Here is a 21,278-nt window from a genome sequence, read left to right on the forward strand (position 1 = left end):
ACAGATGACATATTCCTCTTCGTCTTGCACCTGCAGCTGTCCCTGATTAAGGAGAAAAGGCCAAAGAAATCACCTCTGATAATTATGCATGATTACATGGACCCACAGACACATGAACACATTAGCACCTGGATATTCTGATCAAATTAAATTCCGTGTGTGTTCATTCTACCCATTAGCATTTTCTCTAAGGAAAGTGAAATTTCTGAATTTGGCCTTTTTTTTTTTTTTTTTAAATTGAACATTTGATTTGGATGCTCTAACCACATTCATCTTTGAAAGAATGTGTCAGGGGGACACCTGGGTGGCTCAGTTGCTAAGCATCTGTCTTCAGCTCAGGTCATGATTCCAGGGTCCTGGGATCGAACCCCACATCGGGCTCAGCTGGAAGCCTGCTTCTCTCTCTCCCACTCCCCCTGCCTGTGTTCCCTCTCTCACTGTGTCTCTATCAAATAAATAAAAATCTTAAAAAAAAAAAAAAAAGAAAGAATGTGTCAGGGAAGGGGAGTTGCACAAAGTACTATACACAGAAGACAGTGATGATGTAATAAATAGCCCCACTCAGCTTCTGCTGAGCAATTTGGATTGGAAAAATCTTCTATTAGAGTGACCATGATAAACATTTTCTTAGAAGCAGGTTTAGATTTTCTGAGCCTGATATATTATTCATAGCATAATGGCATCCAGAAGAAACTTCTAACAGATGATTAAAGTAAGACTATGTGGTAACTGTTTCTAAGTAGTCTGATTTTGGTGGCCTTTCTGCTTTGCCAGAGGAAGTAGGGGTACACCTGTGAGCCTGTACTTGCATGGCCCTAAGCATAAATGCAGTTTTCCTGGGGTGATCACCCCCCTCCCTATCTCAAAAAAAAAAAAAAAATCCAATTAAACCAGCCTAAGACCTACACCGTTTGCATTTTGGAAAAAGAAATGTAGTTTTAACCTCCATCTCATTAAGGTTGCCAAAGGCCACTCTTAATTCCTACTCAGGTTGAAAGAGAAAGTCTACTGATCACAGAATTTCTTGCCATCTAAGCTGGAGACTTGTAGGTTGGATTTCCCAAGAAATACACTCTGAGATGTTGAAATTTGTATGCAGAAATTTTGTTCTGGGGCTCCCCTGGGATCCATGCCTATAGAAGAGTGAAAGAAACAGGATTAGGCAGAGGGAGAAGCAAGGTTGTTCTCAACAAAGGCCTCAGCCAAGCCCATAGAAACTCTGGAGCTGGGATGAACATTCAGAATTGTCCTACTTTGAGGCAAGTACCTCTATATACTCCTCCCCAAAGATTACTCATTGGATTCAAGTTATCCCCAGAGAGCGTGTGTCACCTTGAGTGAGGTGGCTTTCTTTGCCTGAGGGCAGCTCTTGGACAGAAACTCAGCTGAGAGCTGACAGCCAACAACACTCAGAGCGTCTGGGAGAAGGAGCACCCTCAATCTGTAAGGGGGGGATCTGGCACTCTTCACAACAGTCATACATTTATATATAGAGTAATTTTTATACATAGAGGATACATTTATACATAGAGTAATTTTTTCAGTTCCCTTGCCTTAAAGTAGCCTAAAACTAGGAAAAATGGAAAAAAAAAAAAAAAAGCTAACTAATATTTATTCATTGTCTGTTATGTACTGGGCACTTTAAGCATTAACACTAAAAATGGAGTAGCAGCGGGGTGCCTGGGTGGCTCAGTGGGTTAAAGCCTCTGCTTTCAGCTCAGGTCATGATCCCAGGGTCCTGGGATGAGCCCCACATCGGGTTCTCCACTCAGTGGGGAGCCTGCTCCACCCCACCACCCCGCCCCCTGCCTGCCTCTCTGCCTACTTGTGATCTCTGTCTGTCAAATAAATGAAGAAAATCTTTTTAAAAAAATGGAGTAGCAGCTAACATGTTCGGAATTATCATCTCTCACGTATTATGTTAAATTTGATGTGCATGTTATTCCATTTAATCTTCACATTTGTTTCCTTTTTAAAATTTTGTTTTGTGAGCGAGGAAACTAAAGCTAGAAGAGACTGATTTGTCTGAAGTAACACAAGTACAAATGAGAGTGCAGGTGTGAATTCAGAGTCCGCTCCAACACCTTCACTCTTCACTTCTAGGCTGTAGCACCTCTCCGTGTCCTGTTGTTTCACCTTATTCCTGCAAAACCACTCTGAGGCATGTACCATTATGATCCTCCCCTGACACTGAAGAAACTTCACGTCGGGGAGGTTACCTAACCTTTCTTGAGGTCACACTGGATCAGTAAATCCAATAGAGCTCTGCCTGAATCTAAAGCTTTTGCTCTTCCTACTGCCCCTGTATCGATTGTAGGCAGTCCATTAAAACCCGATAAATACTCACTTAACTCATGAGTCCTTAGAGAGTAGTTTTTATTTGGCCTCATGAATTTATAAGAGTCTATGGAATGTTTCCATTGGAATTAGAGTGTATGTCAAGAAGAGGCCAGCAGCTACTTCATGAGGCCAAAAAGAAGCTTCACGGACATCTCCGTTTGTTTCCACGCAAGGCTATTCAAGGCAATTCCGTGATTTCTATCTGTAGCAGTCCAGGTAATTCCAGAATGAGTTCTATAATTAAGGCAATGACCATGTCCGGTCCATCCCTGTGTCTGTCCCTACCACTGTCACATTGTAAGTACTCGGTAAGCGTTTATGGACGGTAGGAGGGAATCTGTGAGGGTGATGGAGATCAGTGGTTCCCAGGATTTCACCTTGAAGTAGCTTTTACCACATTTTCCCCTCACAGAGCCCATCTCCTTTAATAAATGTATATTTGATAAGTAAGAATTCAGCTCCCCATTGCCAAAATTAAATGCATGCAGAATTCCACTAGAACTTTCAATAAACAATAGGTACTCAATACTAAAACTGAATTCATAAAATGATCCTGCCAGCAGTGAAGAAAAGGGTCATCTCAGTTAACTTGTGCCACCACAGTTCATGGGTGACTGATTACTGTCGAGGCTTACATTATAGCCTCCACTATCGCTAGTCCAGGACCCCCGCCCCCCGCCAAGTCGGCAATCCTTGATCAATCCAAGGGATCAACCTGGAGAGTCCTTGAGATGTATGATCCAAGCAAAAACAGAAATGTCAAATTTACTTTCAGTGCCAGTTCAACTGCAGCTCTTTCTTAGCAAATGGAAATCTTTCCGAAGAGCAGAAAGGCAAGGCAGATGCCCGCAGATAAAAAACTGTCCTGAATAAAGCAAATTGCTGCTGAACTCTGAGTACCACATTCCCCGAACATTGCTCTGAGTGAGGGGCTACAGGTGTGTAAGAACAGACCGAAGCGAGAACACTTGACCCCACACAGAAGTGTTCATCATCTCGAGACTCTACCCTTGAACGGAAAACAAGTCATGTGCCTCCTAGCCATCTCAATCTCAATAAACGGAACGTCTTTGTGTTTAGAATTTACAGTGCTTTCTTTCTTGTTTCCTCCCTTAGAAAATTTGCAGTTAGGGGCGCCTTGGTGGCTCAGTGGGTTAAGCCACTGCCTTCAGCTCAGGTCATGATCTCAGGGTCCTGGGATCGAGTCCCACATCGGGCTCTCTGCTCAGCAGAGAGCCTGCTTCCTCCTCTCTCTCTCTCTGCCTGCCTCTCTGCCTACAGGTGATCTTTCTCTGTCAAATAAATAAATTCTTTAAAAAAAGAAAGAAAGAAAGAAATGAAAGAAAATTCGCAGTTAGGAGAGTCCCTGCTCAGCGGGAGGCTGACCTGCTCACCTTGAAGGCTCCTGGCAGGGTTGTGGCTTTCTGCTGGAGCATTGGCTGGGAGCATATGATGAGCCTGCAGACACAGTGCATTTTAGGAACTCTAAACACCATTCTTCTTGTAGTGGCTATGATCTTATTTTAATTGAAAATGGGTTTTTAACGGATTTCTTCCACACCACAATAAAAACGGCTCCCGTTGCCAGCATTGAAGGAAACGAATGGTGTCCTTTGCTTTGATTTGACTGCATTGCTCTTTGCTAAACAAACACAAAAATAAACTAAACAACCTGCCTGGCATGGGAAGGAGAGGAAATAGCTTTCGCGTATTGCTGAGGACTTGGCATGTGTCCCTTTGAAAACTTAAAGCGGCAAGCGAGGGTGATGAGGAAGGTTGGTCAGTCTTCTGCACAAGATTCCCTGTACGATCCAGGGCCTCTCGTGTCCTTCTTCGGCAGCGCCCAGCACGTGTCTGCCTTCGTGGCTGTGCCAAGTCACTTAGAAACAACCCCAGACCTTGCATTTGAATAGCACCCTTGTCTGTATCATCACTTTGTATGGGGGTGTGTCTACCTCCGAGTGCTATTATTCCTAATTAGGGAAAATGGGGACGCAGAGGGTTTGCACAGTTCATACAAAATTATAAATAAAACACATTATTATCATTGGGACCAGAGCTGAAGTTTCTCTTTGAAGTTTGTATGTTTTCTTGTTACTTGTTTGCTCATTCATGTATTTTTTTTAAAAGATTTTATTTATTTATTTGACAGAGAGAGATCACAGGTAGGAAGAGAGGCAGGCAGAGAGAGAGAGGAGGAAGCAGGCTCCCTGCTGAGCAGAGAGCCCGATGTGGGGCTCCATCCCATGATCCTGAGATCATGACCTGAGCCGAAGGCAGAGCTTTAACCCACTGAGCCACCCAGGCGCCCTCATTCATGTATTTTTAAATAAATCTTTTTCCCTTCCTAGACTGCATGGACCAAGAGAGCAAGGGCTGTGTAGACGGTTCTTAGCCTGACTGTGCCCTCAGCACACAGAACAAGATACAGCCTGTGAGATGTGCTTTATAAATATCTGTTGAACATATGACTTTATCAAGCTACAAATGGGGTTTAAGCAGAGGATCTGGGAAAATCAAAGAGAGAGGGAATTCTTCCTTTCACTGCCACAGAGGGAAAAATTCAGACCAGCTATGTGTATAGTCGTGCCTTTAATTATTTTCTGTTTTACACCCAACAGTTGCAGTAATTTCATTTTGAAGGGACATAGTGTGGCTTATAGGAAGATGTGGGAAGGCTTTAATCTCCTATTTAGGGAAAGTTAGACTCTCTAAAATCTCTTGAGTTGTTTGTGAGGGAGTTTCACAGATAATTCATATGACTTCATTCTTTCTCTGCGCTCAATTTTAGAGGAAAAGGATTTTTTCAAAAATGAGCTATCTTCATCAGACGTAAATCAGATATGCTGCTTCCTGAACAGAAACAGGTTTAGCAAAAAATGATGAGCCTTGTGTTTTCAGAAGTTATGAATTATGAGATAGCCCGTGTGTCTGCCTGAGGATATTTTGAAGCCCCTTCCAGGGCTTAAACCTACAGATGCCAAGGCCCTGCCTTTTATCCCCTAATACTCTGGTGAATCAATGCCAGCCTTTTGGGCAAGGGCTTCTTTGTCTTTTGTCTTTCTCTTCCTTGCATTTTTCAAGTGAACTCTCTAAGCTTTGGAAATGACCAAAGTGACAGGAAGTCACATATTAAAATATGTCAGACTTGCTTTTAATTGGTTGGTCCTGGGTGACTTAGGCACTCAGGGAGAGAAAGGCCTGTGATCATAATTTTAAACTTTGCTGATCGACAAACATCCATTTCCCAGGAGTGGCTGGGCCTGGGACAGGCGGTAACAAGGCTCTGACGTTTTCATTTGTAATCTTTATCCCCAAGGGCATCAGAGAGTTGTGTAAAAATTAACAAACTGAATTTGGAGATTCTACTTCATTCAGGGAAAGCAACATGTCATTGTTTAAATGAAATACATTCAATTAAATACACTGAAAGATGCAAGTGTTTTATTATCATTCATTCGTAACTGCAAAAAACATGGTTCAGAGAGGTTAAAGAAGTAGCACACATAAAATACATTTGTGGTGAAAGTATTATGTTTCTATATACAAACTTGAATATAACTTCAACATGGATCCCTAATAAATTTAAATCTAATTAAATGATAGATAATTATAATTAATAATTAAAATTAATACAAAAGTGAGAGTAAAAAAATCTGATTAAGTTTAATTCTGGTAAACTTTATTTTTTTTTAAGAGTTTATTTATTTGACAGAGATCACAAATAGGCAGAGAGGCAGGCAGAGAGAAGAAGCAGGCTCCCTGCTGAGCAGAGAGCCCGATGTGGGGCTTGATCCCAGGACCCTGAGATCATGACCTGAGCCGAAGGCAGAGGCTTTAACCCACTGAACCACCCCGGCGCTCCTGGTAAACTATTCTTATGAAGATAATGGTCACTACTCTCATTATTATTACACAGACTCTCCTGACTCCCTGTGTATAACGCAGGGAAAGCCATTTTACAAAATGATTGGTCAAGTCAATTAAGAAAAAAAAGACACCACTTTCATTTGACAAAAGCAGTGAATTCACAAACTAAAATCTTATGCAGTAGCCACAGTGAGAAAAACTGGGCAGTCTTTTCACAAATTACGTTACTGTGTATATCTCTATTCTAAAAGTAATGCAGAGGCACGTGGGTGGCTCAGTCAGTTGAGGCTGAACATCCGACTCCTGATTTTGGCTGGGGTCATGACCTGATGGATTGTGGGTGGAGCCCTCAGGCAGGCTCCACGCTCAGTGGGGAGTCGCTTCTCTCCTTCCCCCTCCTCCTCTGCCTCTCCAACCCTCTGTCTCTCTCTTTCAAATAACTAAATCTTTTAAAAAAACTTTTTTTCATTAAAATCTGTTTATTTACTCAGTAAATATTTATTGGATAAACTTAGTCTATGCCAGGCACTGTGCTAAGCACTGGGAATACAGCAGTGGGAAAACAGACAGTCCTTGTCCTCAAAGTGATTGCAGTCCAGCTGGGGACACGGATATTGACCACACGTATAAATAGAATGACAATTCTCACTAGTGTTTTGAAACAGTGACATTTAAACTATCACCTGAATGATGAATGGCTTGGCCAGTGAAGGGACATAAAAGTTAAGCCATTTTGGCCAAATAACAAGCAAACAACATTTACAAATTCCCTGAGCAAAGAGGCTGGTCGAGGTGAGCAAGACTGAGGATGTGGCTAGAATTCAGTGAGGGAAAGAGACAGAACTGGAGGAGCCACAGGAGGCCGTTGTTCAAGGACCCTAAGGCCAGTGAAGGATTTTTACCTTTGTGCTAAGAGCACAGAGAAGTGACGGCAGCCTCCTAAGTAGGAGAGGGACATGAATCAGTAAGTCAAGGTCAGCACACTGAGGGTTACTGAACTCAGCGCTTTCAACTCCTAAGTCTTTTCCTTTCAATCTTTTCAAAACCAGTTCTCAAAGCCAGCACATCAGAAGACCTCTGGCTCTTCTGTCTTTCCTCTCCTGTTGTTCTTGGCGGGAGGGTTTTCTGATTCCTGCAGATGTGCCTGTTTCCCTCCTCAGAAGCCTGCAAACTGTTTGAAGATGCCTTTCCTGAAGAGAGCGCCACAGTCCAGAGAAGGGCTTTGAGGCTTCAGGTACCAGGCTCTGGTTGTGAAGCACCTGTTCTTCCGCCACCTTCATTTATTTAGCAGCTCTGATGGGAGAAGCATATCAGAGGTTTGCCATGACTGTGTGCCTGGAAACAAAGCCCTTTCAAGAACATCTCCCTAAGAGCCTCATCACCAGTCTTGCCCTCATTCTTTCTGTCTTTGGCTAGATTTGTGAAACTTAGAAAGACATCTCACAGGCTTGGTGTTGCTCTCAGGATTTCCTTCTACCTTCCTTCTCAAGAAACTCTGAAGACACTCTGAAGACGGGAGCAGGCAATCACTCAAAGGATGCTCAGTACAGTCCCACTTAGAGAGAGCTGGACACTCAGCACTTTACACACACTACTTTATAATCCTTGTTATTGTGCCCATTTTTTAGGTGGTGAAACTGAGGCTTAGATTGTTAACTAACTTGCTTACAATAAATACTGGTGCTGAGACTTGAGTAGAAACAGCTTGGCTCCAGATTTGACACTAGTGCTATCATTTTATTTAAATTTTTGTTTATCTTGGGGTGCCTGGGTGGCTCAGTGGGTTAAAGCCTCTGCCTTCTGCTCGGGTCATAGTCTCAGGGTCTTGGGATCGAGCCCCATATCGGGCTCTCTGCTCAGCAGGGAGCCTGCTTTCTCCTCTCTCTCTCTCTCTGCCTACTTGTGATGTCTGTCTGTCAAATAAGTAAAGAAAATCTTTTTAAAAAATTAAAAAAAATAAATTTTTGTTTATCTTGAAATGATTCTCCTGGTTGTCAGGGTGTTCTTGTGAGTAAACAGTCTACATCTACACTATAAATCTAGCATCTGTTGAAAAAGAGAGATTAAGAAAAAGTGTGACATTTATAAGACAACCTTACAGTGTTTGTATAGTCCTATCTTTCTGTACCATAAATACTAAAATATTAATATGCAGATTCAAAGGAAATTTAAGAATCTCTTCAGAAAATATAACTTCACTATGAAATATTTTCCTTCAAAATATTAATGAACGTTACTCAAATTTCTACCAGCAACTTATTGGCTGAATGGTGGAAGTAATATGAACGAACGAATGAATGAATAATGTTAGGATCTCATAACAGTCTGAGAACAATCTAAAAACTTTCAAAGGGAGACAATGGGTTCTTTCTTTGTATGTGACAAGAATACAAGATTCAGTGTCATTAGTTGGTAGACTTTGTATGAAATTAATAGATTGTTTCTTGCATGGGAAAAATCAAAGAACTCTTCTTTAACTGGACAAAATTAATGACAAATATTTAAGTGCATACAGAGTGAAACTGAGACTCCACAGGCTGTCAATGAGGTTTTTTACAATTTGGTCAAACACCTTCCTGTCCCTTCCTTGCAGGTAAGCAATACAGGTATCCCCCTAACATCCCCACATCTCCATGGCCCCTACTCTCTGGTCACCTTGTTTTTCTTAATCTTATCGTCTTTTATGCCCATATGCTTCTTCCTAAATCACTTTATGTAGATCTGATTGACATATAAAAAGCTGTGCATATGAATGTATACAAATCGATGAGTTTAGGGATAAATAAATACCCATGAAAACATCACCATCAAGGCCACAAACATATCCATTACCTCCCAAAGTTTGCTTCTGCTCCCTTTGTTTTTGTTATTACTTTTGTATGTGTGTGTAGAAAAGAACACCTAAAATAGGACCTACCCTCTTAGCAAATTTTAGTATACAGTACAAAGGAGGACATTATGCTAAATGAAATAAGCCAGACAGGGAAAGACAAATAATGGATCATCTCACTTACATATGGAAATGAAAATAGTCAAACTCATAGAAGCAGAGGGTAGAATAGTGGTTGTTCAGAGCTGGGGAGAAGGAAGAGGGATGGGAAGACTTAGAATTAAATGGTACAAAGTTTCAGTTATGCAAGAGAAGTAAATTCTCGAGATCTACTGGACAGCCCCTACGCTTTTGCATATACTGTTCCCTTTTCTTAAATGCCTTCCTTCTTTATGTCATAAGTCATGGCCAAGTTCAGATGTCACCTGTTTTGTGATGTATTCCCTAAATTGTTCCTAAACTTCTCCTAAGTGACATAAATTATGTCATCTCACATGCTCCCACAGATGCCTATGCCCATGAACATTGTACCGTATTGTATTATTACAGTTGGTTCACAGCCATTCTGCTTGATAGACTTTGTGATACCTGAGACCAAGATTTCCAGTTCAACATTTAGATTCAGCAAATGCGTTGTTTACCTTTTGGGTTTCAGGGATCGTGGTAGGTTCAGAGGATATATTGGCGACTGTAATATGATTTTTGTTCTTGGAAAAGTGTGCAGGCACTGACAGAAATAGGCAAGGAAATGGGTCCAGTCAATGTTGTGTGCAATTCACAGTCACAGAACCATGCTTCAGGAGTATAAAGCATAAAGAAAAGAAAGGATTCTTCACCCAGACTTGGATGGAAGGGATCAAGATAACGGCTGAGCCAAACCTTGGAGGACAAGTAGAAATTAGTCAGACCAAGAAAGGTACTGAAGAAGGAATGGTATTTCATTGAAAGAGAAGGCCTGAAAAAATATTGAGGCATGAAACCACAGCATGTGGTTAGGGCAAAATACAAGTGTCTCAGTATTGCTGGAGAACAAGTTAGCATGTGGGAAGTAGTAACAAATGAGACGGAGAGGGATCAGTGTGGTAGATGGTGAGAGGAGGTAGGGACAGATTCATCTACACTGCTGAAGAGCTGGGTAGATCTTAAAGGGGAGAGAAGACTTTGTGGTTGTGTTTGTAGAGGAATAAATAACTCAGATAAAAAATCAATTGTCTTGACTGGAATGTAGACAAAGCACAAAAAGGAGAGTGTGGGTAAGGCTATGGCAACATTTCTCCCAGAGAGAAGAAGATGAACTCCAGGATGGCTCTAGGGAGCCGCAAGTACAACACCATCCTCCACAGGTGTTCAATACATCTTTGTTGAATGAATGAATGAATGAATGAATGAATTAAAAAGTTAAAACTTAACTGGCTTATACCATGGAAATTGTTACATCAAGACAGTATTTTATTACCACAAGAGTAAGTTTTTCAATTATTCAAGACTAAATATAATCAAAACTTGTCAATTAGCTATAAAGTTGTCAATATCAATATGGCATCCCAAGTGCCAAAGCTTGGTTCTTGGGAGGGCAAATTAAAAAACTTTTTCTTATGTATAAAATGCAGTTATATAAACAATATATCAGCAGAAACACAGTCTATCTGTGGTGTACCATGAAGCAGGAGGGAGAGCAGAAAAAATATTTTTAAAGGCTCCGTTGCAGGGGAAGTAATGAAAATGGGTTAAAAAATGGTACTCTGAAAAATTATTACAACTTCAGTAGTATCAGCGAATTTTAATCCAGGATATTGACTCTTTTTGTTCAACTTAATTCTACTTAAGACCATCTGAGTATTCAAGATTCAACCTGGCATTATTGCTTGCTTTGTCTTTGGTATCCTACTGACTTGAGGAAAATATATCTGAAAAGAAAAATAGAAATATTCCCATGACTCAGAGAAATGGCATTTTAAATGTAAAACTCATTTTTCACCTGAGATCCACAGGCCATTCCAAAATGGTGTCTTGTCGATCCTCAGAGCTATCTATTTTACAGGGAAATGGAACAGAGCACTCTTATGTTCTCCTAACATCACCCTGTGGGGTTGATAATTAGTTGCTCTAAATTCAGGCCCAGGACTTTTAATCTTAGAGCAGTAGATGGCATCAGAGAAGCTATTTCTGAGGTGGTCATGGTTCTAAATTGGGAATTGTTTGCTCTTGGAGCCTCTTGTGACCTCAAGAAATCTGGTGAACCCTCTGTTCAGTTAAGGTCAATGCAGAGTCAACACTGGCCTCAGTGTCATCCTATCCATGCGATCTCCTAACCTCCCACCCCTTCTTCCCAGGAAATGCCCAATTCTGATGCTTTGTCCATAGAGGGTCTGCCTTTTCTAAAATGCCAAGGTGACACTGAATTTACAACACAGAGATATCTGCTCCGGCAAGTCCAGAAGAAAAATCTGAGTAGCTGCACACACATTGCCACCGCATCTGTCTTTCTAATGAATCTGAATACACTCATGTCTGTGCTCAGGGATCCAGATTTTTCACTGTAAGGTAGAATTGTCTTCTGAAACTGTTGCCATGAAGACCCAATCTTTCCACCTGCCAGTCTATTCTCTGAAGGCATTGGGCCTTTTAGATCCAGGTGATACTCTTTTAGAAGCAATTGGATCATCCTCTATTTGTGCCTAATGGGAAAATGTATATGCTGAAAAACGTGGATCAGAATTTTATAAGGGATGACCCACCAGATTAATGTAGCCCAAGACAGCTGAGTCAGTTTTGCCTGGATGGCTTAAGTTTGCTTTGACTAGATTTGCTTTCTGAGATCTGGAGAAAGGCACATGTAGGATATCACACACTTTACCTTCACAAACCAAAAAGGGCACGGCTTTCTTTTTCTGCTGATTCTCGTGATAATTATATGCTCCTGATTTTCCTTCTCCTTCTGTGCCTACTTCTCTTTTTCTTTTCTTGAATCAGGTTTCCCACCCAATACTTACATGTGCTGATCTTCACGTTTTCTCTTTTACTTCTATAAAATCAGGTAATCTTATCTGCTCTTCTAGCTCTAACTATGCTATGTGATGACTCTTGACAGCTTTGTGTCCTGAATATCAGATCTGTACTTATCCACCAATGGAGATGTCAATTGATGTGTCCCAAAGTCACCTCAATATCTCAGACCAAACTTAGCACATCACTGGAGAGCCTTCCCTCCTGTCTTTCCAAGTCTAGCGAATGATGTCCACCTGCCAGAACACTGCTAGAGTCCACACTTCCATCCAGAGCCCCTTTCTCCCTCTCCATCTCCATCCCACCCACACTAACCAAACTTCATTTTATCTCCTCAAGTCTTTTCAAGTATCTCTGTTGCTGCTGGTGCAACATAAGCCACCACTGTCTTTGGTCTGGATGGCTTTGACAGGTCCCTAACCATTACTCCTGCCCCTACTACAGTTCTGTCCCATTCATCGGCTCACCCTGAAGCCAAGCCACTCTCTCCAAGCCATGAATCTAACCATAGGATTTCCCTAGTTAACTGCTGACGGTTCTACACTTTGAAAGCCCTCTTTCCTCTGGTTCTTATCTCTTATCTCTCCAACTTAAGACTTCCTTAAATGTTATGACAGAACTACTCTGAGATTCCTACCCACCACCTTATTCTCTCTCCGTTCTCCCCTCTCTCCTTTCTTCCCCATCTTACCCAAGCCTTCAGAGTCTACATCGATTTCCTCACACTTTATTTGTTGTCTCACTGTCAGCTCTCAGGGCTGCTTGTTTATCCATTTCCCATGTAAAACCTCCTTTCCTGACACTTGGAGTCAGAGTAGATGTCACTTCTGCGTGCTTCAGAGGACACTGCACAGTGGTAATAACATCACCTGTGCCTCCCTGACCACATGCCCTGCTCGTGGGCACACACCATACTGTCAATAGTGAAGAAATGGCATTTCCTACACATAAAATGCACTGCCTCATCGTCCATCACCCCTTCGCACCTTGACTTGGCTACTCTTCCTGGTCTTTAACCTTCACGAGCAGGCTTCTGGAAAGTTTTCCCTCACAGCTCAGGCCAAACTCAGTGACTCTCCCTTATGCTTTCATGGTCATGAGTCATTTTTTTTTTTTTAAGATTTATTTATTTATCTCAGAGAGAAAGAGTGAGCACACACAGGAGGGGCAAAGGGAGAGGGAGACAGAGAATCTCAAGAAGGCTTAACACTCAGTTCAGAGTCCAACACAGAGCTCGATCTCACAACCCCGAGATCATGACTTGAGCTGAAACCAAGAGTTGGATGGTTAATGGACTGAGCCACATAGGCTCCCCTGTAATGAGTCCTCTTTTATTATGAAGATAAGCTTGTACTACTCTTTCCCACAAGATCTTCCAAAGCCTCCCTGTTTCACTCAGAGTAACCCTCAAAGCCCTTAAAATGGTCTACAGTGCAACATAAGCCACCTGCAGGATCTGCCCTCTTGGTTCACCTTTTACTACTCTCCCCTTCCTTTTTCCAAGTAGGCATGCTACCCCCTAAGGGCCATGGTGGTAATTGAAATGCTTTCCCTAGATATTCACATGACTCACTCCCTCGTCTCCTTTAACTTTTGAGCAAATGTCCCCTTATCAATGAAGCCTACTAACTCACCCCATTTTCAGTTGTAATCTATACCACCCCTCTCTACCTGCACACTCCTAGCCCGTTTTGTCCTCATTTTTATAACACTTATTCCCTCTTAGAAAATGATACCATTTATTTATGATTATTACTTACTATTTGTCCTTCTCTGTCCTGATTGTATTATGCTAAAATTTTTTTCTTTATCTACTTGCCCACCACCAAATCATGCACTCTTTGGCTGCAGGGGGTTTTGCTGTTTTGTCTATTTACAGTACCTAGCTTATTTCCTGAAAATAGCCAGCTTGTAATAAATGTTGGTTAATTACATGTATTCGTCTCTGATCTTACCACCCCAAAGCTTTGCAGGGTTGGCAGTCACAGCATGCCAAACTAGAATGTGAATGCAAGAGTGTCATTTTCTTTGTGGAAAAGCTGGACTGTAAACTCTCACACATCTGAGATCTCCAAAGATGAAAAGTCCAATATGGGCCACTATGGTGAATGTTTCTCCTGCAGAGTCCCTTCACCTTCAGAGGTTAAATATTTACCATTGTCCATTTGGCTTTTTTTCCCCTATTCTGTGTCTAGAATTGGGGCGATTATTTCGATGTGTTTGAAAACCAAAGGAAAGCCTGGGTATCTTAAGCTTGAAGAGTAGTATCTTGCCTTCTGTGACTTCTCTTTTTCTTTCCTTTCTCAGAGCTCTTCCCGCCATGATGCAGTGGGTCCGCACTCAGAAGCCAGGAGAGAGTGGCATCAATATTGTCACTGCTGATTTTGTAGAACTTGGTGACTTCATCAGCACCGTCATAAAGCTCAACTATGTCTTTGATGAGGGAGAAGCCAACACTTGATAGTACGGTTTGGAGTATCCACGAGTAAGATAGAGAAGACTCATTGTATCAGGCATATTATCTATAAACACTCTGATCTTCCTATTCCACTGGGTCTCTGAGGGGATTAGGCTGGTAGTGGGTGGGAAAAGGGGGAAACCATTTCTTCAGTGATTATTATCATACTGCATTACTATAAATATTTCATTTCCCATTTGATGAGCAAAATCTGCTTCTAGTGTAAGGGATAAAAAAAGACCCGTGAATTTTGCTTTTCAGAATTAGTCTTTGCAACGTATAACTCATGAGTGTTTACTTGATTGCATTTCTGATTTCAGCCTAGGACTCCTACACTGATTCCTCTTACTGAACCTTTTCACTCCCTCTCTCGCTCGCTCTTTTTAATCAGATGCTGTATGGGACTCAAAACAATTGATTGCCCAACGTAATATGTATTACATTGTTGTACTGAAATTTGTTTTTGTGAAACTAGGTATAATATAATATCCTGTAGTCATCTGCAGTTGGTCAATCATTGCTAACTTTTGGCCATAGAAAATATGCATCAAGTCAGTTTCCCTGCATCAGTAATATTGGAGGACATAATCAGTAATTTTTGTGTTATATGAAAATAACAGTGTTTCACAGTATTTCTATTTAAGGCAGCTATAAATATAGTGTAAAATTTTTTTGAAAGAACAATTAGTGCCAACTCTGTAATGAAAGATGGGGGGGAGAGAAGGATGCCATTTTAATTCAGGAATCCTTTAAATAATATCGCCCTGCAAATGCTCAATAAATGAAAAATTATGATAAATATGTTAAGATCAGGAAACTCTGAAAAGAACTCTTACAAAAATCTCCTCTAACAATTCTCTTGATTAAAAAAAAAAAAAGGTAGAAAAGGAAGAAGAAATAAATGAAAGATTGTGCACGCTTTCCTACGAAATTGGGGTCTCCAAACATGTAATTCTAAATCCCAGATTTTGAGGAACATATTTTGAGAAGTTTTGATTCAGATTTTTACTTGAAGTTGAGGAAAGAGGAAAGATGGAAGGAAGAAGTAGAGTAATTTTTGAAACTATGTCCCTAAATTCTGAAAGATCCATGAAATGTCTTTAGGAGATTTTTAAATACACATGATCTGGGCAGCTGCACTGAAAATTAACACTGATGCATCATTTCTGGGTTCTCTCCTACCCCAGGATTGAGACTGGGGCAGAAGCAAAAGTTTTACAGAACCTTCCCGTGTCCCAACATTGGATAGTCTTGGTCTACAGAGAAGGAAAATGATAACGGGACTTTGAGCCTCGCTTCCTCATGGTGTCTTTGTGATATCTGACAGCTCTAAGATATCTTTAAAAGAACACAATAACCCTCAACTATGTGCCTCCAGGAATATTGTGAGGCACTTCCCAAAATCTATAAATTGCTGAAATTCTTATAATTATGAATTATTTTATCTTCATGTTTATAAATAATTGCACCTCAGTAGTTCCCTGGGAAAATGCGGTCCATGCAAAGTAGGGCTATGGCAAAATAAAAGCATGCCCTCAGTTTTTAATTAATTTAAACCCAGGACATATGGTTTAATCTCTTAGACCTAGACAAGGGGTTTGATTATGTCCAGATTATGAATAATCAAGAGCTGGTTATGAGATTGTAAATACTCTTTGTCTAAAAATAGTGTTTATTAGCAGCTGCAGGGTAGTAAGAGAAATTGATCACACTGAAGAGAGTACTTCTACAGAGTGTGTAGGTCTGCTCAGTAGACCTCAGTAGACCTCAGCATAGTATGCACATACACGGAACAGTTCCACATTCCAGTTGTGGGTCTATGTCTCGCTTCCCACAGTACACAGTGTCCACCTACTCCAGCCAGTGGACAGCTACAAAAGCACACACACACACACACACACACACACACACACACACACACACATGGGCAGACACAGCCACAGTGCTGTTCAAGCAAAGACATGGATAATATTAAATAATTTAATTTTGAGACTGAAACCCTTAACAAGGTATGAAAAGAGTGATAAGACCTTTGAAAGGAGAGCGGCTGACCATATTCAAATAGTTTTGTAACGATATCCTAGCTTGGGACTTAATTATTCACAAATATAGTTTTCTTCCCACCTTCCCTCCTCCTGCAGTTTATTGTCTTTTTAGCTGTTCACCTGCTCTTAATGTGCAATTGAATATGAATCATCTTTAAAGGACTATGGATTCGTGAAATGTTCATCCTGTAAATTTGCTTTGTGAGCAGATTTTCTCTCTGACAATTCATTTTTCATCCCTCAGGAGGCTCTTTAGCCAAGCACACTTGCAATGACACAAGGATTTAACTTATGTATATAACAGAAAAAAAAATTTCTCAACCTATTAATGAAGAATGAATAAAATATAGAGGTAACTATGTTGTATTTTCTTGAACTTAGATGCTTTCTTACAATGTTTGCTTAGAGTTAGCTTTGTCATATTTGTCATTTGGGTGCTGGAAAAAACAAACATGCTGAAGCTTTAGACGAACTGTGCAGTTTTTAACTGGAGAAAGCTTTTTATTGCTCTTAATGATATGCACACAGAAACCTTGTTTGACAAAAGGTACTTTCAAGTCAATGCTATGGTTTCCACGTGGACATACAGTCCCTATGTATCAGGCACCCAGAGTAAATGGACTTGCCTTAATTTCTAAAGAAGGGAACAGGTAGAAGTGAATTATGAGTCCTCCAGCTAGAGGGAGAGTCACCAGGAGGGAGTCCTTGGAAAGCCAAATGGAGAGAAGGCCGCTTTGGCTGTCTCCTGTCCATTGGCCCTGCCTTGGAGCACACTTAAGGAGCAGGCTGTGGGCCTTAAATAAAAAGTGGAGGTGAAGACTAGTATTATGCGATCAGAGCTTACCCTCAGCCTATGCTCCTTTGTCTCAGCAGGGCATTGTCTTTCTAGAGAGCTAGGAGCACAAGGGCTACAAATAGACCCCAAGATAGATAGTAGGAGATACATCTTGGTGCATTTTTTTTTTTTTTTTTTGCTTTTTCTTGAGACTTATGTCACAAGTCCTGCAAGGCAAAAAACAGAAACAAAATCGAACTTTTACCCAATCTGCAACAGGAAATCAAAGGAGCGGGTGGGATGAGGGAAAATATGCAAAGAATATCATTTTTTTTTTTTTTGGCTTGCTTTCTTGTCTGTAATTTTGAAGGACCAAAATGGTGAACACTCCTGCCATTATCATGTATGTCTCCCTTATTACTACACAATCATATGAGTGCAGAGAATGAGGAAGCATCTTTTAAAAGCCTTAGGATATTCTATATGATGACCTCAATATTCACTTTCAGCCATACTGGGAAAACTCACTTTTCGTGGAGCACCACCTAACAGTGAATGTACTAGAGCATGAAGTGTTTGGCATGTATGTGCCTGTATGTGTACACACATGCAGACACACACACACACACACACACGAGATGCACATCTCACACACACATTATTCAAGTTAAAACGGCATTCTCTAATCACTCAACTTGATTCTCTTGCCATTTTAACTCTCAAAATCGATATTTACTACATTAATGGACATAAACATAATTCAGATATTTAAATATTTAAAAGGAGAAGGAAATCACTAGAAAACCAGTGAAAACTGAGACCGTCATAAATAAGAAATGCCTCGCAGTAATAGTCTAAATACATTGTCGATTGTACTTCAAGATGGAGAATTGAAGATGGACTTGAATATAAATTACAAACAAACACTCGTCTTTACTTAAAGCTGTTTTCAGTTCTTTGAGGTCCTGACATGTTTTAGCCAGTTACCTGTTCGGGTTCTCCTCTGTTAGCAGTCCAGACTGGGAAGTTGGAAGTCTCAGGAAATGCATGTTCTTATGAGTTTCCAGTTCTATAATTTTACAGATCCAATGACACAGTCTCCTGACCTTTGGTGACTCATCCAAATGAGAGCTCCATGGGTAGAGTGCTTGAGTTTTGAATTGCTAACAGGAAATAATGCAAGGTGTCCCTCAGGATATGCTAAGCAAGGTTTTTAAAAGTATCTGATTTTACAGCACTTTAGTCTTTTCAACTAGATTTCAGTGACACACTGGTGTAAATGCTATATTTGCCATAACTTCTTGGCGGCTCCTGTGTTACATACAGTTTTAAATAATGCTCTAAATTGTTTGTTTTCCTGACATCAATAAAATGTTCTGTAGAATTTGTAAAATGTATTGATTGAGTCTGTTGAAAATTGTGTGGTTTTTATTTCATTTGTGATACTATTTCATAGGTATTAGTTCTAAATGTATATTTGTATGAGTCAAAAGTATGTGCTTGTATGTGGTTTGTGTGTTAATATATCGTATCTTATAAAAAATCAAACTTATCCTAAAGAAAAAGGGCACGTTATGACCAGCCTTAATTCATTGCCATTTTTTGTTGTTGTAATTTGGGATTAAAATTTAAAGAAAAATAATGTTTTTGTTTAAAATGTCCTTTTTTTTTTTTTTTAAATCATATGAGGACTGTGCTTTGGAAATTATCTGAATTCCCCCAAGCAAACAGTTAAGCTTCTGGAACACCTGAAGCCTCTCCAAAGTTTCCAATGTCAATCATTTATGAACTTCATTATCATGCAAAAACATAGATTCATGTTTGTTTCCATCAGCAACAGAACCAGTGCACTTCAAAAGCTATTCTTCCAAACATGGAACCACTCTGCTTTTGAGGATAAATTTTCCACGGAAAATGGTTTCTTCAAACCATTCATTTTTTTAAAGATTGGATCTTCTCACTTAAGATGAACTGCCTAGACTCTGTGAGAGTCGCTAAGACCCATCAACATTAGGTGGTTCCAACATGGTTCCCTTCTCAAAACACAGGCATACAATATCCTTTTAAACCTTTGCTATCTGCCTACATGTAGTCTAGCAATAGAAAATGCATGACTAATTCAAGGATCTGCATGAGTTGTCATGCTCAAAGCAAAAATGTTGTCATCTTTCTTGAGCCTGGGCTCTGGGTATGGAATATTAATCAATCTTATTTTCTCTTCTTTTTCTATCCTCAGTTATTTCTATTCCATATTTAGGCTTTCTAGATAAAACACAGAGCACCCAGTGAAACTCAAATTTCAGTTAAACAATATATTTTAGTATAAGAATTTCCAAAACATTCCGTGAGACATACTAAAACCTTTTTCATTGTCTATCTAAAGTTCACATTTAACTGGATGTGTCCTGTATTTTTTCCCCTGACAATCCTATCCATCTTGCCTCTCTCTTTTCAGTTGGGCTACCTACAAAGGGTGAGATCCTACCTCCTTCTAAACCCTTACATTAATGTATCTCATGGAAATCTATATCCTAATACCCTTCATGAAGGAAAATGTCGGTCCATAGTAAGTTCCATGACCAAAGGACCAATTCAAATAGAGACAGCATAATTGAGCAAGCAAGTGCCTCTATAATATTAATGCTACCACATTCAAAATTTCCCTTTACCATCTTGTTGCAAGATCTAGAGTCACCCCCATTAATCCCTTAAGCAACACTCCCTAGCAACTGGGACACCCCAAAACACACTACACATTAAATATGTCCCTGGAAACTGATAGCACCTTCCAACTCAATACCAGGACCTCTTTTAAAATTCAATTTCTTCTTCATTTGGAGAGGTAACAAATTAATCCATTTCTCCCCTTATTAACCTCCTAGCATAAATTACTTTTATCAGTTTAGAACTGATCATCTATGGAATTATAGAAAATTTGACTAGAAAAAAAAACTTCTTTTGATTACTGAAAAAAGAGAGGAAAAGAGTCTGGGATATAAATGCAGCCTCATCAGTGTCTCCTTAGGAGACGGAGTTGGAGCTGGGCAGGGAATAGGATATGGTTGCTGACAATAAACCAGTACCTGCCAGGGAGATTTGCCAAAGCAAATTATAACAACCAGCATTTTTTTTTTGAAGGAACTGAAAACTCAAGACACCCCAGGGTAAGAACAATGAGATCTAAGTCCAGTTTCTAGAACAGTCTGCAGAGAATAGAATTATGTTAGAATTCCTAAAATAGAGTTTTCAAAAAACTGTTGTCTCCAACAGTGAATCCTTGACCTGGTCTGAATGTGGATGGAGTTTTGGAACACTTTTGGAACCTACCTCCTCTCCTGAAATTCCTGTAAGTGACCAGAAAATCCCCAAATTCCCTAATATAACATTTTCATCTCATGGTCCCTGCTTGCACACCTTCGTATTGATTTGCTTCATTTCTAAAGGATGGGAGTTTGCAGAGCTGGTGACATTTCTTTCACTAGATACCAGAAAATCACCAGAGGGAGACAGATCTGTGCCTTCTCTTTTTAGGATCTGGTCATTGATACTTTAATAAATGTGGTGTAAAGAAAATACATGCCTACCACTGTTCTGTTTAGCAAATGTGAAATTTTTGGATAAGATTGTTGTTCTTAATGTAAAAAAAAAAAGTTTCTTTGTATCCAGTGAAATGCCTAATAAAGTCCTGGTACCAGTTATCTTTATTTTTTTATTTCATATTCATCATTGCTTCATTATAAGTCCAAAAGTAGATCTCTTAAATAGAACATGACTCAGAGCATGAGAAAATATAATTATTTTTTAAAAATATGAATCATCATATAAGGATTTCATCTGTGAAAGCATATATTCTCCACCAATAAAGCAACACCATGAATACTTCCATTACATCAAAGTTAGTTATCTTCAAAGTCTGATGATCTTAGCTTCTGATATTACCACAAAGAAGACCAT

The 21,278-nt window shown here is 40.0% G+C and overlaps 1 protein-coding gene across 2 annotated transcripts in view; it reads left to right on the forward strand.

Moving 5' to 3' along the window:
- The window catches only part of PLCXD3 (phosphatidylinositol specific phospholipase C X domain containing 3), a 277,089-nt gene extending 256,600 nt beyond the window's left edge, over positions 1-20,489 (forward strand). For both annotated transcript variants that reach the window (XM_032337507.1, XM_032337508.1), the window contains one exon: positions 14,354-20,489. In XM_032337507.1, the coding sequence (XP_032193398.1) occupies positions 14,354-14,507 (154 nt within the window). In that variant the 3' untranslated portion in view covers positions 14,508-20,489. The remainder of the gene's footprint in view (positions 1-14,353) is intronic.
- Positions 20,490-21,278: the final 789 nt, after the last annotated feature.

This window comes from Mustela erminea, chromosome 3 (assembly GCF_009829155.1).
Source record: "Mustela erminea isolate mMusErm1 chromosome 3, mMusErm1.Pri, whole genome shotgun sequence".
NCBI classification, from domain to species: Eukaryota; Metazoa; Chordata; class Mammalia; order Carnivora; family Mustelidae; genus Mustela; species Mustela erminea.